The following is a 17,002-nucleotide window of genomic DNA, read 5'->3' as shown; positions in this document are numbered from 1 at the left end:
TCGTCCGTCCCTGTCGTGGATTCACAGGCCTGCAACTGGCCTGAAGTCGCGTCGTCGGTCCCGGCCCTTCCACTGGTCCAGTCAGTGAATTGGAGGAGGAAGGAAACCAAACCAAACCAAACCAAAGGAAAGCAGCCAATAACGGAGCGAGAGGGAACTGTTGGTACAATCTTAGTGGAGTTGAATTCAGCGGAGAAAACGATAAGGGCCATACGTGTCGCTGTTACGGCTAGTTGTGTGTTGTTTGACGCTGTGGTAGGAATGCAAATGCACGCGCTGGCCGATATGGCTGGGTTGGTGCCGCAGCCGCAGCCGCAGGCCGGGCCGGGCCGGGCCGGGATCGGAGGAGGGAGCGGTAGGTGTAGGTTTTGTTTGCTTGACCCATAGTATGCTCTTGGAGTCTTGGTCTTGGATTTATTTATTCCCTGCTGTGATTTTAACGTCCTGTGTTTGTCCATGGGAAGAATGAGAAAGGGAGCGCTGGATGGAATCTCCTTTGGACGTGACGTGTGGCCCTTGTTGAGGAATCTCACAGCCTATCAGGAGGTGGAACTGGAAGCAATAATACAGCAGCAAGCATGTGCTCCTTCTCGTGATCACTGACGAGTATGTTCAGCGAACGGCATAACGGCGAAGCCAGGCGCGTATTGTGCTATAGTACTCCTACGGGGAGCCAGGCGCAGTCTGTCGGTCCCAACAACCCCTGACGGGGCGGCTGGCTGACGGTGCTGGAACCGGAAAACGGTGGCTGCCTGCCCGTGCCCATCCCCGTACTGACTTTGAGCGACTTTGAACCATTCGATCCGCGCGAGCGCGACACCATCATTCAGTGCCGCTGTGCTGTCTCTTTCATTTCATCGGGCCGGGCCTTGGGCAACTCACCTGCGTTCCCAGCAACTCGTGCACGTACGGCATCGAGGTCCTGAGATCCTGCCTACCGCCGCCGCCGGCTGAGAGCATGCATGAGACACGACACACGGAGTGCCGCTGTGCCGGCGAGGCGGCGGCTGAGCACGGGCAAGTCACCGGTGGACGGACGGTGCGCGTGGGCTGCGGCGCGCGGGAGAGGCCTAGGTGAGATGGGCTCAAGACAGGGGACGGGGAACGGGGGCCCGGCGTCTTCTATTGCATTGCATGCAACCTTTTGCGCTGGACTGGATTGCATCTCAACGAGGCCCATCGGCGCCACAGCTCTACCAGAGCGCACCACGGGGTGGTTTCAGGAATAAACTAGTCCATTGTCTATTTATTATTGCCTATTTTTTTAGTTGGTTTTATAGAACGAAACAGGTTGATCCACCATCAACTCATTCTTCACAGGCTAATAATTAGTGCTAGTATAAGGAACGAGATCATTCCTCCAAATTTAAGAAATGGATTCATATAGACCACCTCATTTACGATGCAATGATGATTCCTCAAACCAAACACATCCTAAGGGCCTATTTAGGAGAGTTCCAGCTTTGAAAATCAGATCGGAATCACTTGATCCATCATGGAACGGCTTCATCGTAGATTGCCATACCACTGTTGCTGAGAAAAAATTGTTTGGTAGAGCTCCACCATGGATCTACTAGGCAGGACCAATAGCCAACTAGTTACAATCCAACATCAGTCAACCGAAGCCTATTAGTGGCAGCTCCTCCTCAACATTTGTCTCACTAGCCCAATACTATCTTGTGCTATGTGATTTATTGGCCTTCATTATTTTGCATATTATAGTTAAAGAACACACGCTTCACTACTAGATTTTGACATAATGCGTTTGCACTAGATCGATTACATGGTAAACTATATCTTTTAGGATTAGGAAGTGTTGGGTGCCACTAGGTACTCACCAACATAATGGTGTCGAGTTTTTAGTCGTTGCCACTTGCACTAACCGCCCATTGCTATAAAGCCAATTTTTACCAACCTCTCTATTTTGGTGTTGTGGCAAAGTGTGTTGAAAAAAAGAGCGTGTGAGATACTCGATTGAGATGAAGGAGAGGACGGGAAATGACAAATGGCACACTTCTTCTCTATCACCCTTGTCATGGGATGAAACATTCAATTTTCACACACCACTGCAGAAATATGTGTCGGGCGGCTTGCAAGCCATCCGACAGTTCATCCCTTGGACTTGGGGTGGCAGCTGAGCCTGTGAATCTACCATGGTTTGTATTGACGAAGTACTTGACCATGTCAGGAGCAGCCAACGGAGAAGATGGAGGGAGGGCATCTGGATGGGGCCTAGCCCCCCTGCCTTTGGTAATTTTCCATTAGAACCTTTGATGTTCTAGATAACCTAACATCCCCTAGATTTAAATTCTGATTTACCGTTGCGTAAACAAAACTAATGAGTTGCATTTTGATTAAAGGTACCTTGTACACGATTCTCATTCGACGCCCACTACAAAATCATAAGTTGTTGCTCCCTTCACCCTTAGAGATGGGGTAGTCATTGTCCTAATTCATTAGTTTAGTGGTAGAAATGCGTTTGTTTTTTATGTCCTTTACTCTGCTAAGTGACCAATGTTTCATTTAATGGCAGATCACTTGGCTAGTAACCTTAATAGAAGCAAGTGCCATAACAGATATCGACTAGCTACATCGTCAACAACGATTTGATGATATGCTACGAAAAACATAACCATTGTGGAACTTTCAAGGCTACGGTGATAATGGTGTTTTTTTGCTTGTTTTCTTTCTCATCATTGTTCATTTTGAACATGTATTTGACCACATCTATTTACTTCTAGCTGAAAAGCTAAATAGAAAAAGATAGTAGGGTTTAGGGGCGGATTCAACGGTGGAGCGGGAGGGGCACGAGCCCCAATACTATGGTTGGGACTGTGGAGGTCCCATGAGCCCCTCCTAATAATTTTCTCCACAGATGCACCTACTGGAGGTTCTAACTCTGTCCAAAGGTAGAAGACGATGGTAGAACCATGACTTTGGGCCAACAAATGATTGGGCCAAAATTTATAATTGAGATTTGAAAAATAGAAAAGGTCTACCTTGCCTCCTTCAACTACGTATAAAAGTCGATTTTTCCTCCGTGAACTAGAAAATCAAACAAGTCCTCCTTCATCTTTGAAACCAGACATATGATCTTCTAGGCTGTCTCTAAGTGGTTTTTCTTCTTTTTTTCTTTTTTATATTTATTTTGGCTGAATCTTGAAAAAAACCATAATAAATTACAGAAGAATCATAAAATCGAAAACAACCATGGAGGTTATATTTCGGTTTGAAAAGATGGGGGCAGAGTTATGTCTAGTTTCAGTTCAAAGAGGAAAAACTAGCTTTTGCGGAGGTATAATAGAATTTTTCCATAAGAAATCTACGTGAAAGAAAAGCCATAAAGCTCAAGTTAGAATAACACCCAGATCACCAACACTAAATGATTCTTCCTCAATTTGGTCTCTTGCACGTCCATCTATCGACTGCCCCTAGACCCATGGACGCTAGGGCCTTGTTTAGTTGCACCCAAAATCTAAAAACTTTTCAAGATTTCTTATTACATCAAATCTTGCGGCACGTGCGTAGAGCATTAAATATAAATAAAAGTAACTAATTATAAAGTTTGTCTGTAATTTGTAAGGCAAATCTTTTGAGCTTAGTCCACGGTTGAACAATAATTATTAAATAGAAACGAAAGTGCTACCGTATCCAAAACCAAAAAGTTTTTGTAAAGAACGACACGTAGAGTCCACACACCGTAGGAATAGGAGACAGGCGCCCTAACTGCGTACAATAACAATGGACCATAGGCCAACTCTAACTTGACTTTCTCTTCTCAGAGCACACCGAGCGGAGCCCCATCGGCCCCTCCCTCCCGTCTCTAGCGAGCTCGGCGGAGAGGGCTGGGTGAGGGGCCCAGTCTAGTAGTTTGTATTTAGTACCTATAGTTTGTCTGAGAGTTCTCCCGTTGTGGTTTTTCTGTTCTGGATTCATTGTTGTCGCTGTGGCTGCCATGAACACCATGGTCGTCTCCATCGCCGGCGCAACCAAGGTTAGTGGTAATAGAATAAAATCATTTCTCCCCTTTCCTCTCTGCAGATCTCCACCTCCACCGACGAGTTATGTAGCCCTTCACTCCACTACCTCCGTCGTAAACATCCGTCTCTCCATAACAGCCGCTGGTTCTGATGCTCCCTGTTTATGCATGGCTGCTCCTCTGGTGGTGGTGGTATGACTACTCAGTCTTCACCTGGGATCTGGACCTGAGCGCCATGCTCCTCTGGTGGTGGTGGTACGACTACTCAGTCTTCACCTGGGATCTGGACCTGAGCTTCTTCAATCGCTAACGAAGTCTTCAATCGAATCTTTCGGCTCTCGGCGTGCTTATTCAACACAAGCTCTTTCGTCCCATCTTCAACCTGTGCTTTGCAAGGTCATCCACCTGGGTGCATGTGTCTTTGACGCCCCTGCGACCCCTCGCCGATGGATCTGTCTTCACCATCGCCGTTGGAGTTGTTGGTGTCCTCAAGCAGGACTTAGTTGTAATTTGGTCTTCTTTTGAGGGCCTTTACGTAAAATGGTTGTTGTGATAATATAATATATATGTGTTTGTTGTCAAAAAAAAACTGCGTACAATGACGTCACATGGCCATCCGTTCGATTCTTTGTTTGTTTTTTCTATTCACCGGCTTTAAAAAATCTCGTTCATGTTTTTAAGAATAATCAGTTTTGCCTCTTGTTTCTTGTGTGATAACAAATTGAAATCAATTAGTGATACTACCATCTATCTCAAATAAATAATTATTCATAAAACCAAAAAGGATTGTTGCTCCTTTCCTCTCCATAAACTCAGAAGTTGTAACATGCTGCTCCTCTCCTCTTCATAATTCTAACTAAAGGACCTCTTTTAATGGCTTGTGTTTAGAAATCTTGGATTATATGCAATTTACAACTTTAAAATATGGCCTAAAAAGTTGGATCATGGCATAGTACCCATTTGTTTCATATATAGTGTAATATAGATGATTGTTGCTACTGTAGAAAACTATGTGATTGGTTTAGATCTTTGTTTTGCTAAATTCATAGCTTCACCTTTGGTGCAGTTTGACCTTGAGCCCCATTGTTTGGTTGGTTGTATGCGCTACATTGCCCGCATGGGCGAATGTAGTCTAGCAGTATAGCCTAAAACGAGCTTTACTTTTGAGCGAGACCCGATGGATACTGGACAATGGTGGTGACCTACATCTCAGTCTCATAGGCTAGACTAAGTTATATCTGCTTATGTAGGTAACCAAACAACATCTTAAGTTTTTTATATCCATCCATATAACCCTTCCCTCACCCTACCAAACATTTTTTCTAAAATGTGTTTACACTCAACCTATATCTCCTCTATCATGATGATGATGCAAGCCTCATCCAACAACTAAACACCCCTGTTATTCTCGTCGTGGCTAGCATGGCTTGTGGCCCCGGGCTTATCTGTGTGTATAGTCTCATGTCCTAGGTTTTGATTACGGTAATCTTGATGGTTGTCTCTATTCGCTTGAGCTTATCGGTCATTACTTTGCAGCCATGAAATAACATTGGTATTAGCAGCAAAAATGATTAGCTAAAGATTTTGAATGTGCTCCGGAGCAGAACAAGTTTCAACGATGGCACATGGTTGCTTGTTCGTCCCCGCAACTCTGGAATCCATGTCCACATCCGTGACCATGCTGAAGTCCTTGTTCATGTTGAGCAAAGGCCACCGTCACTGGCGAATTGTTGCAGCTCCTTAGATAATTAGATTTGGTGGGGATTTTGCATGACAAAATTTGGTTGAGCTCGATGAAGCAGCTAACAACTCTTTGAGTACTATGTGTTCCCAAATTATAGGTCCAACATCAATTTAGGTTAATTAAATTTTCCAGATACATATCTTGATAGTATATTTATTTGAACTTATGTACTAAGACCAGGGAAGTTTAAAGGTGGCATATTTGTGTAAACTCCAATAGTCAACTGCCAATACCAGCACTGAACGAACATAATTCTTGTTCGATGAAAACACCGGGAATCTATCTCGCAGTCTCGCTGAGTCGCTGCAACAAAACAAGGTGCGAGTGCGAATAATGCCCATGGAATGGAACGCATCGTCGTTCGGTGCCCGTCCCGTTCGTCCACCGGGTGTGTTGGTTCCTGGCTCCCTGCCGCGTACCGCTCCCTTCGCTTTCTCGCCCATTTGGGCCTTGTTTAAATGTAAATTTTTTTTGATTTAGCAATTTCGTTTGTTTGTGGTAAATATTATCCAATCATAAATTAACTAGGGTTAAAAGATTCGTCTCGTATTTACAGACAAACTGTATAATTACTTTTAGTTTTTGTCTATATTTAATATTTTATACATGTATCGTAAAATTCGACGTGACAGGAATCTTAAAATTTTTTTTGATTTTTTGGGTGAAAAACAAGGCCTTGCTGATATCCTGCGGAGAAAGGAAATAGGAGTAGCCGAATAGCAAAGCACCTCAGTGCCCAGCAAAGCAAACCGAGTCCACACCACCACCACCACCGCCGCCAGGTCCACTACACCTTTACCGCACCGCACCCATCAATCAGGCAGTGGAGTGACAGCGGCGGCAACACCACGCCCACGCGGCGCCGGAGCCGGAGCCGAACCCCCGATGGATCTCCCCCCGCTCTCGCACCAGGCGCTCTTCGCCGCCGTCCGATCCGCCGACGCGGCCGCCGTCCGCGCGCTCCTGGCCGACGCCGAGGCGCCGGGCTCGGGCACCTCCCTGGCCGCGCTCGCCGCCGCGCAGACGGACGCCGGAGAGACCGCGCTGTACGTCGCCGCGGAGGCCGGCAGCGAGGAGGTCGTGCGCCTCCTCCTCCCGCTCTACGACTTCGAGGCCGCCACCGTCCGCTCACGCCTCGACCTCGACGCCTTCCATGTCGCCGCCAAGCAGGGCCATACCGGTGAGCTCCCCTTCGATCCCCCTTTTTGTGTGTTGGTGTTATGGGAGCGGATTGATGGCTCGGGTCCAGTGAATTGGGAATTATTGTACAGTATAAGTAGGTTATCAGCGGGGATTCATTTGCCTTTTATGGACGGGGCTGGTAGGACTCTTTGTTGTCTTCAGGTGATACTTGATAGGCTTGACCCTTGCATCATTCAACTGGTCTAGGCTGGAATTTGACATCCGAAGCTTCGAAGCTCAAGCTGTTGGCAGTGATTGCGCGGGCTGTAGATGGGAAATTTTCAAGTTCTGTACTTCAGTTTACAAAGGGGAAATAGAAACTTTTGCGGGTGATCCTATGCACAGTACAACTGTTTCTGGGTGTTTTAAGCTGATCCACTGTCAGCTAGTACTTTAAATTCACCAGTGATGAGGCTACTACCATAACACTTTAGCAAGGAATCCTATGCGCTTCTCTTGTGGTAAATAGACTGATAGTAGAGTAATACATATTGTTGTCATGATAAAATGCTAACTGTGCTGCATAGGCTAGTACTGATAATTTTAATATGAAGCTAATACTATTCAAATCTTCATAGTATATCCATCCTGAGTTACACAAGCCAAGGATACATTGGATTTTCATGTATCATGAACAATATCGTATGAAATGTAGCCAGTCTATTCTTTATCACCCGTCCTTTATCAAAGTAACTTATGGGTGACTTGAAAATTGGTGACAGGGGTTGTGAAAGAGTTCTTGGGGCGGTGGCCAGGGCTTTGCTCAGTCTGTGACTCCTCCAACACTAGTCCCCTCTACTCCGCTGCTGTCAAGGATCACTTGGATGTGGTAAATGCTATACTGGACACTGATGATAGCTGCATAAGGATTGTGCGGAAAAATGGGAAGACATCACTACATACTGCCGCAAGAATTGGATACCATCGTATTGTCAAAGCACTCATAGAGAGGGATCCAGGAATCGTTCCGATCAAGGATAGGAAGGGACAAACTGCCCTTCACATGGCTGTGAAGGGGAAAAATACAGATGTAGTGGAAGAGTTACTGATGGCTGATGTTTCCATTCTCAATGTGCGTGACAAGAAAGGAAATACTGCCTTGCACATAGCTACACGGAAATGGAGGCCCCAGGTATGGTTCTTTGCAAGGGTCTTCTACAAGTAGTTTGCTATTTTAGTAGCACTGTTATATCTGTAAGGCATGGTTTAAGTGTGTAACCAATTTGTTATTTATTTGCCCTCACTTTTGAAAAGCCCCCCCCCCCCCCCCAGCTTGCTACTTCATGACCACGCTGTTGTTTGCTCGCTCGTTGGTTGGCGTGTACAGTATAGAATATACTGTCTAGTTGCAAGTTTCAACTCCAATTCTAATTGGTAGAGTTTGTGGCACCATCAATGTAAAGACTTCAAAAGTTATATCTTGTTGTGAATATTTAGAGCCTAAGACTGATATGAGATGAGGTGCACACAATAATTTTGAATAAGCATTTGAAGATCAGAAATATTGACATGATGTGCATGCCGGGTGATAGGACTTCTGATCTTTTTATATCTTTGAGAGGATACCAGTACATGGAGATCTGCAGAGGGTAACCCAAGAGCAATCATATTATGCATCTGTTAGACACAACATACGAAATGTAAATATAATATTTTTATAGAGTAATATATGAATTAGAGCCTTTAGAATGTCATGCTCAGTTTTCAGGGGTGGAGCCAGAAACTCAATTTTCTCTTTGTTAGAGCCTAGAGGGCCCAACAGTTGTATTCTTTCTTTAAAAAAGATGTTTGAATTTTGCAGCAGTATTTTTTTTCCCAAAAATTCTCAATGTGAAAACATGCCGTACATAAGCAATGGTGGTTTCTTAGTGTAGCAGAGAATCTATAGAAAGTGCAACCATATATTTAAGAACGCATAAGCATCTTATATTGGGCACTATAAAGACATTAGTTGCTGCTGCTGTTTACTGTCTGCCACTAGTCTTACTAAGTCGTTGCAAAGGCGCAGGAATGTATCTGGATGCTAACATTATGGTATCACTATTGTGGAAGTGTGGCTGACTTCTCAACACACTATTCTAGCAGTCCAGCCCACTCCACATAGGCCTTAAAATATTATATAAATGAAGCTTGAGTATTAAAGGAAGATCCGAAATAGGCATCCACAAACTCGCAGAATGATGGGTTTCTTTTCTTTTTATAGTATTTAAGTTTTAAGTCTGTATGGAAGCTAGACTAAATATAATCTAATGATGAGACAGAAATTAGCATTCTAAGTTACCTTACTCAAACTCTGATCATATGTTTATATTATTTGTGGGCATTGTTCGTACTTGATTCCAAGCATGCTTCGCTTTGACTTGCCAAGTTTATTTTACTTTGCTGGTCACTATTTTTTTCAGATGGTACAGCTTCTTCTTAGCTATGATGAAACACTTGAAGTTAATGCTATCAATAGTCAAAATGAAACAGCTATGGATTTGGCTGACAAAGTTCCTTATGGTGAGTCCAAAACGGAAATAATAGAGTGGCTGACAGAGGCTGGTGCAAAGAATGCCAGAAATGTGGGGAAAATTGATGAGGCATCAGAACTGAGGAGAACTGTGAGTGATATCAAGCACAATGTGCAGGCACAGCTTAGCGAGAATGCTAAGACCAATAAACGAGTGACCGGGATTCGCAAAGAATTGCAGAAACTGCATAGAGAAGCTATTCAGAACACTATAAATTCAGTCACCATGGTAGCAACCCTGATTGCCTCCATTGCCTTCGTTGCCATATTCAATTTGCCAGGTCAATACTTCCAAGATGTGAATAGTGGGGGAGACATTGGTGAGGCTCACATAGCCAAGCTTACTGGTTTTCGGCTCTTCTGCCTTCTGAATGCCACTGCTCTCTTCATTTCTCTCGCGGTGGTCGTTGTGCAGATCACCTTGGTTGCCTGGGAAACTGGTGCCCAGAAGCAAATTATCAAGATCGTAAATAAGCTCATGTGGACGGCATGCCTTAGCACAGGTGCGGCTTTTATCTCGCTGGCCTATGTTGTAGTTGGCCCGCAGCATGCGTGGATGGCCTTCACAGTATCAGCCATAGGAGGACCGATCATGATTGGAACCCTCCTGTTCCTAGCCTATCTGCTGTTGCGCCCACGGTTCAAGTTTGGCGAAGACAGACAGCGCCGCATCAAGAGGGCAAGTGGCAGCAAGTCCTTCTCCTGGTCACTCCATGATGGTTTTTCAGATCTAGAAGCCTTCTCTGATCATGAGAAGAAGATCTATGCCCTGTAGGAAGGTGTAACAGTAGCTACTCTTGCATTGAGAAGAGACAATTGGGAGAGTCAGAGTACAAATGGTTCATGTATATATTCGGTCTAGCTGTTTTGGGCTTTTAGATCTGGCGAGGAACTGCAATTAGACCTTTCTCCTCGTGTATATTATCTAAGAATGAAGAGCTGCACCTACTGGAATGCGCAAGTGTTATGACCATGTTATCCGTATACTGAGCATGCGTGAAACTGTTGCCGCTTGTGAATTGGCTATACGTTGTGACATATAAATTCCCCTTCAAACAAAAATGGAATGTAAAAAAAAGGCATACTTAGGAAACGAAATTATCCAGGGCATGTAAAAATATGTGCACTCTCAAGCGAAGATTACTTGATGTATATGACAAGAAAAATGATCTAAACCTAGTTCATTTGTCCTGTCCTAAACACGCTGCAAGTAGTACTAGAATTCAAGGCATCTACCAAAGTTCTTTGAATTATCAAATGTACAGAGTAGTTGTCTAACCTTTATACATAGAATACCCATAATTTGATTAAAGGATAATTACAAAGATGCCGCATCCACTTTAACCTCTACACGATCTTTATATTTCATAATATCTCTAATGATACTAATTTGATAAAGTAAATATTAGTGTTTTTTATAAACTTAATTAAATTTAAAGTAGTTTGACTCAGATGAACTTTGGAAGTTGATAATTTGGAGCTGAGCGAGTACGCTACTTGTAGTCGGGACTCGCGGCTTCGTGCTGCTCATAGCCAAACAGTAACGGATATGACCACTTGTCTCCTGCGCCCTTATCCTCCGGGGCTCCCTCCCCCTTGCCCCGATCCCAATCAACCCACCCGCCTCGAATGGGACCTTGGCCGCCGGCGCCGTTGCCAGCCCCGCCACCTTCTCCGGTGCATCGCCGCCTCCGCGGCTACCTTGCAGCGAGAACTCATCACGCTGCCCATCACAAGAACCACCCAGAACCCCGGCCGAGTGAACCCACCTAACCTGTTGGACAGAATGCCTGACAGGAGCACCACGAAGATTTCGAGCGCAGGTAACCTGTTGGACGAAAGGCTTCGGACGGGCGGCCAGAGAGCAAGCGGACGTGATCCTCATGAGGGCGGCGGGAAGAGCGAGAGCGCGGACTTCGTGGCACTGGCGCACGCTGGTCGGCATGCGGAGGTCGTCGAGCTCTTCTGCAGTATGCGGAGGGAGGGGGTCCCGGTGAACAGGTTTGTGCTACCGAGTGTGTTCAGAGCTTGTGCCTGCCTATGGGACAGAAGGATGCTCCAAGCCGTGCACGGTCTGGTCATCAACTGCTCGTTGTGTCAGCATGTGGTCGTAGGCACTGCGTTGGCTGCTGCATATATTGATTTTGGCTTGGTAGATGATGCCAGTAAGGTGTTCAATGATATAAGCCAGCCCAATGTGGTCTCTTGGAGCGTGATCATTGGCGGCTATGCCCGTTCTTCTCAGTGGGACAAAGCCTGGGATGCATTCTCAGCCATGCAGTGTTCGGGCTTGCTTCCAAATGTTTCTGTTCTTGTTATGGCAATTCAAGCATGCGGTGCATTGGGCTGCCTGGTCCGAGGGAAGCAGATGCACACGATGGCAGTTGTCCTTGGATTTGGAAGGAATGCCACCGTGTGGAACTGCCTCATTGATATGTATGGAAAATGCGGCAGCATGGAGAGTTGCCGGAGGGTGTTTGACACAGCGATCAGCAGGGATCAAGTGAGTTGGAATACGATCATCTCAAGCTATGTTCGTCTTGGACTTTGTGAAGAGGTGCTAGAAATGATCGTTCAGATGCAGGAGTCTGGTTTCACTATTGATCGTTTCACTCTTGGCAGTGGAGTTGCAGCATGTGCCCACTTGGCTGACATAGACAGTGGTCGTGCATTTCATGGCTATTTGATTAGAAGAGCGTTAGATACTGAAGTCATCCAGGGCACTGCACTTCTTGACATGTATAGTAAATGCGGCTACATGGATCTTGCTCGATTGGTATTTGACAGGATGGATGAGAGAAATTATGTTTCATGGGATGCACTCTTGTCTGGGTTTGTTGAAAATGGGCGAGTTGATTCAGCACTTGACACTTTTCGACAAATGGAGTCCGCAAATATAAAGTCTAACCAACATACCTTTGCGAACCTTCTGAGGCTCTGTGGTGACAGAAGGTACAGAGAGTATGGGAGGCAAATTCATGGCCATGCCATAAGGGTCATAAACCAGATGAATGTAGTACTGGAAACTGAGCTTATCGATATGTACGCGAAGTGTGGGTCTATTGAAGTCTCTCAGTTACTGTTTCTCAGGATGAATGAGCGGAACTTGATATCATGGAACACATTGCTTTCAGGTTACGTGGGTGATGGACAGCCTGTTGCCACGATAAACATTTACCGTCAGATGGAGATGGCATGTGTTAGGCCTGACCATTACACTTTAGCAGGTCTTCTAAACCTGTGCCGCTTCCAAGGGCTTTTGCGTTATGGAAGGCAGATACATGCTCGTCTCATCAAGACAAGTTCTGAAATGAATGTTGTATTACAGACTTTGCTTGTTCATATGTACTTCAAGTGTAAACGATGGCGGGATGCGCACAATGTTTGCACTTTGATCAGAGAGAGGAATTCTCATGTTTATGAAGCATTTTTCAAGGTTTATGGAGACGACTACTTGATCTGACAAAGAATGGCTCATTATGCACTAGAGTCTGAATATGTGAGATACTGTGGATAGATATCTTAGATGCAGATACTTTGTTGGGTGTAAGCAAGAATTAGTAGTTTTTAGTTTATTTTTTATCACTAACATCAGTGACATGTATGTTGTCTTGTAACTGTTCTAAGAGATAAGGCATCATCTTCAGCAACAAAAGCATGAGGAAAGAAAAGTATATTTTCACCAGTACTGTTTATCAAGTTCTGTGTTCATACTGGTTAACAGGTGTTTCCGAGCACCTGTTTCTTTTTCTTTTTAGATTTGAATGTGATTATATTTATCTACGTTCTAGGTCAGCTTCTTAATTCATTAGTTCTAAAATATTTATCAAATCAAAGGTCGTGGTACCATCCGAACCTGTTATAGTTCTTATATTGTCTGAACTCCTCAGCAATGTTATCTAGGCCAGAGAACAAAGCGGAGGAGTTTTTAGATGGGCAAGCGCTGCATCATTTATTCATTTTCAATATTACAATGTCCAGCTGCTCATAAATAATTTTGCGAACAGTGAACCTATCACAATGTATTTCACCAATTCCAATTCCATCAAACGCAGAAAACAACTATAAAGATATTTACAAGCAATATTAGCAAGGGGCCAAGGGCAACTGTAAGTTAAGGTTTCATCCATTTACAGGTTGTCACCACATCCTAAACAGGAGAACACACATCACTGTCACTTAAAAACACAGCTGTTAAAACAGCATACAACCATTTCAGAATCACAAAGTATTTCACCAATTCTGATTCCATCATACGCAGAAAACAAGTCCTCCAAAGATATTTACAAGCAATTTAGCAAGCGCAACTGTAAGTTAGGTCTCATCCATTTACAGGTTATCACCACATCCTAAACAGGAAAACACACATCACTGTCACTTAAAAACACAGCTGTTAAAACAGCATACAACCAGACCAGAATCACAAAGACATTGCATTGCTTTGAGAATGTCACTTGAAAGAAGATGATGATGAGCACAGCCTCTGTGCGGAAGTTATGTCAGCATAAGTTTGTCATGCACTGTCACTGCCTTTGAGAATGTTATACTTGCAGAGTGGACATGTTGCATTCATCCGCAGCCATTTGGTAATACAAGTCCAGTGAAAGTGATGGTTGCAGGGGAGAGCAGATAACTCAGCTCCATCTTCGTATGATGAGAGACAGACACAACATTCCTGAAGGAACAAAGGATCTGTCAGCGAAGTACAAGAGAAACGTCGAAAAACATAAGCATTGTTCAATCTGTTTGTCAACTGAAGAATTAGCCAAAAAAACGTATTGTCGGAAATTTTGTTCTGGCATGCCAATATGGACAAAGGGTAAGCAAAATTTACAGCACACTGATGCCTTACAAAATGCCAACATAAACATTATGCTCCTTTTTTGGAAAAAATTGGGACGTGTCTTAATAGTTAATAGGCATAGAAAGATCATAACATAGTGCAAAAGACATTGAAAGAATACAGATATAGCATGGAACAAAAGTTCTTACAGCATCCTCACGAAGTAGAATGCGCTCACTTGTTGAAACTCCACTATTATTCAGGATGGGGATCATCAGACCTTCATCAGTCCCCTTCTCACCATCCTCACTAGGATCAGAAAATCTATACCTTGGAAGAACACTAATATCTGCATCTGATGCACCCTCCTACATATTTAATATGAAAGGAACTAAGGACTCTGATAACATATGGAAACAGCACAGATACAACTACTTTTCTTGAGATCAGAGTTCATTGATCTTACCTGGCCAGCCAGAGCATACAGAATAGCAATGACACAGGGTAAGCAGCAACACAGCGCAATCCCAATGAAACAGGCCACAGCAACACAAAACACAGCGAAAAACACATCAAAGGCCAGAAACACAACGGTTAACCTGCAGAATGAATTGCAAAGCAGGTAGTTAGGAATTTAGGATGACAAGTAGAACAGCTCACATCTTAATTATGGAAAAATATAGATGCATGTATTGACTGAAAAGTATTTGAAATGGAAACAAAGCAGCTTAGATACATATTTAACGGCTTTTAGACCTTTCATCATAAGATATATATTGCACTCCGTGTATTCTAATGAACATCCAGTATGGCATTTTCATTCAAACCTTGGTATAATCAACCAAACTAATTGCATGTTATCATTGGAGAATCAAGATGCAAGAAAAATGAAGGTAACGTACCAATACAGCCTTGGAGCGCCATACTCGAGCACCTCCCCACCTGACACTAGCCAGTAGAATCCAATGATCCACCACAGAAATGATATCAACGTGTTCATCGTCTCGCAACGACTTGTACGGCTGTGAGCGTAAGCCAAATAACGAAGAACAGTTAAGAAAGTCAACACACACACACACACACACATAAGGAAGCAATGGTTTCGTGTCCATTGCATAAACCCTAATCCTAATCCCAGCACATCACAGAACACAAGAGGCTGAGGTTTAGATCGCGCCCCACCTGCTCCTCCCTTCCGCCCTTTCGTCATCTTCGCTGTCGGCGTCCGAGCTGTCCGTCCCTGCGCCGGCAGACTCGACGTCGGATGCGGAGCCCCGGGCGCGCCGCGTCCCGCGGCGGGTGTCGGCGCAGACGAGCCCGACGTGCACCAGGCACTGGGCGGCGTAACCGACGAGCCACAGGCGGAGCGGCTTGACGGGGCTCTCCTCGGCGGAGGACGCGAGCACGGCGGCCGCGGCGGCGGCGAAGGCGACGTTCCAGGCGATGTCGAGCGCGACGACGGGGCGGGAGTGCGCCCAGTCCGCGCGCCTCCGCTGCAGCTGCAGCGCCGCCGTCTCGCGCACCAGCATCGAGGGCCCGCGCCGCCCCGCCGCGCGCCCGATGAGCGCCGCGAGGCGGCTCGGCCTCGCCGCGGAGGGAGAAGGCGAAGCCGGGGTGCCGGACCTGGCGTCGGCGCGGGGATTCGGCGGCGGGGATGGGGGCCGGAGCAGCGGCTGCTCCGGCGACGGCGACGTGGCGGCCGCCTCCATTTGGGTCACCACACCTAGCCCGGTCTCTCTCTCGGGGTCTCTTCGGCTGCCAGCTCCACTCCTCCACAACACGAGTCTCTCGCTTCTCTACGCTTCCAATTCCAAGCTTGGCTTCTGGTTGTTTTGGGCCGGGTTCAATCAGCTGAACAGATCGCATGACGGCGGAGCATGTCGCAATGGGCTGGGCCTAATACAGTTCGGGCTGTAGCCGGCAGACTCTACGCAATGGTGTTCGTGTCACCCTGTCTTCTTCTTCTTCTTTTTTTGCGATTATTCGTGTCAGCCTGTCAGAACTCAGGAGGTTCTCTCCGTGCTATTTTTATCTAGAATGACTTCAACCACGTTTGTAGATTTCAGATCAATCTCTCATTGTTAACGTGATACTAGTACCATTGATCAGAATTCACAAGTGGCATCTTAACTGCAGCACTAAAACTTGTTCCTGGGAGCTTTATTAAAAAAAAAAAGGTTCCTAGGGAACATGGCAGCCATCAGTTTTGCTTTTGCAGCCCGACTTGCGTCGTTGCTCGTGGAAGGGCTGTTGGCTGTACTACTGCAACTTTGAATTTGAAAGCGAAAGTTCACATTGATCTCTGCTACTGCCTACGGCTGCCATTGTGCATCATTCAGCCAGCCCAGCAAAGGTACAATGCTAGTAGTAGTAGTAGTCTGAACTTTCTTGGGATGGAAACCAAATTACAGATACCAAACTGCTTGAAGTATAGAACTAGAACTATACACTCCTACATCTATATGAATATATGATAGTATGGATAGTGGCGTAATTTTCTGTAAGTACTATCATTAGCCATTACAAACCCACTAACCGCACGGTAACACGGGACAATTTACAGAAGAAGGTGGAGCAATTTGATGCGCATGATTACAGAAGAACGAGACTTACGCCTCCGTGCCACACACCATGCCAAAAAGTCGCTAACGGTGATCTACACCTTCTCCACCTCGCGGAAGCCGCCGCGGCCGCCTCGCCGGCGCCCTCTGTCCCCGGCGGCGGAGCTGTGGTTCACGGCGTCCCCGCTGCAGATGGAGACGGCGTGCCTCCCCAGAAGGTCGGCGAGGAAGCCCCCCTTAT

General features: G+C 45.5%; 3 protein-coding genes across 3 annotated transcripts; 2 read left to right on the top strand and 1 right to left on the bottom strand.

The window, feature by feature from the left end:
- On the top strand, nucleotides 6,443–10,390 carry LOC8068615 (ankyrin repeat-containing protein At2g01680). Its single transcript, XM_002454278.2, has 3 exons — nucleotides 6,443–6,903; nucleotides 7,628–8,037; nucleotides 9,308–10,390. Exons 1-3 carry the CDS (start codon nucleotides 6,609–6,611, stop codon nucleotides 10,190–10,192), a joined length of 1,590 nt encoding a protein of 529 aa, XP_002454323.1. The 5' UTR covers nucleotides 6,443–6,608; the 3' UTR covers nucleotides 10,193–10,390.
- LOC8075748 (putative pentatricopeptide repeat-containing protein At1g69350, mitochondrial) lies at nucleotides 10,967–12,880 on the top strand. The gene has a single exon (XM_002454277.1). It carries the CDS (start codon nucleotides 10,967–10,969, stop codon nucleotides 12,878–12,880), a length of 1,914 nt encoding a protein of 637 aa, XP_002454322.1.
- On the bottom strand, nucleotides 13,504–16,000 carry LOC8075747 (E3 ubiquitin protein ligase RIE1). The gene is made up of 5 exons (XM_002452547.2): nucleotides 15,383–16,000; nucleotides 15,103–15,222; nucleotides 14,667–14,799; nucleotides 14,410–14,568; nucleotides 13,504–14,092 (listed from the first exon to the last, which is right to left on the bottom strand). The coding sequence occupies exons 1-5, from the start codon at nucleotides 15,907–15,909 to the stop codon at nucleotides 13,931–13,933; spliced, it is 1,101 nt and encodes a 366-aa protein (XP_002452592.1). The 5' UTR covers nucleotides 15,910–16,000; the 3' UTR covers nucleotides 13,504–13,930.

Source organism: Sorghum bicolor, chromosome 4 (genome assembly GCF_000003195.3).
Source record: "Sorghum bicolor cultivar BTx623 chromosome 4, Sorghum_bicolor_NCBIv3, whole genome shotgun sequence".
NCBI classification, from domain to species: domain Eukaryota; kingdom Viridiplantae; phylum Streptophyta; class Magnoliopsida; order Poales; family Poaceae; genus Sorghum; species Sorghum bicolor.
Note: the sequence above shows the minus strand (reverse complement) of the source record. Positions and strands in the feature narration are given on the sequence as shown.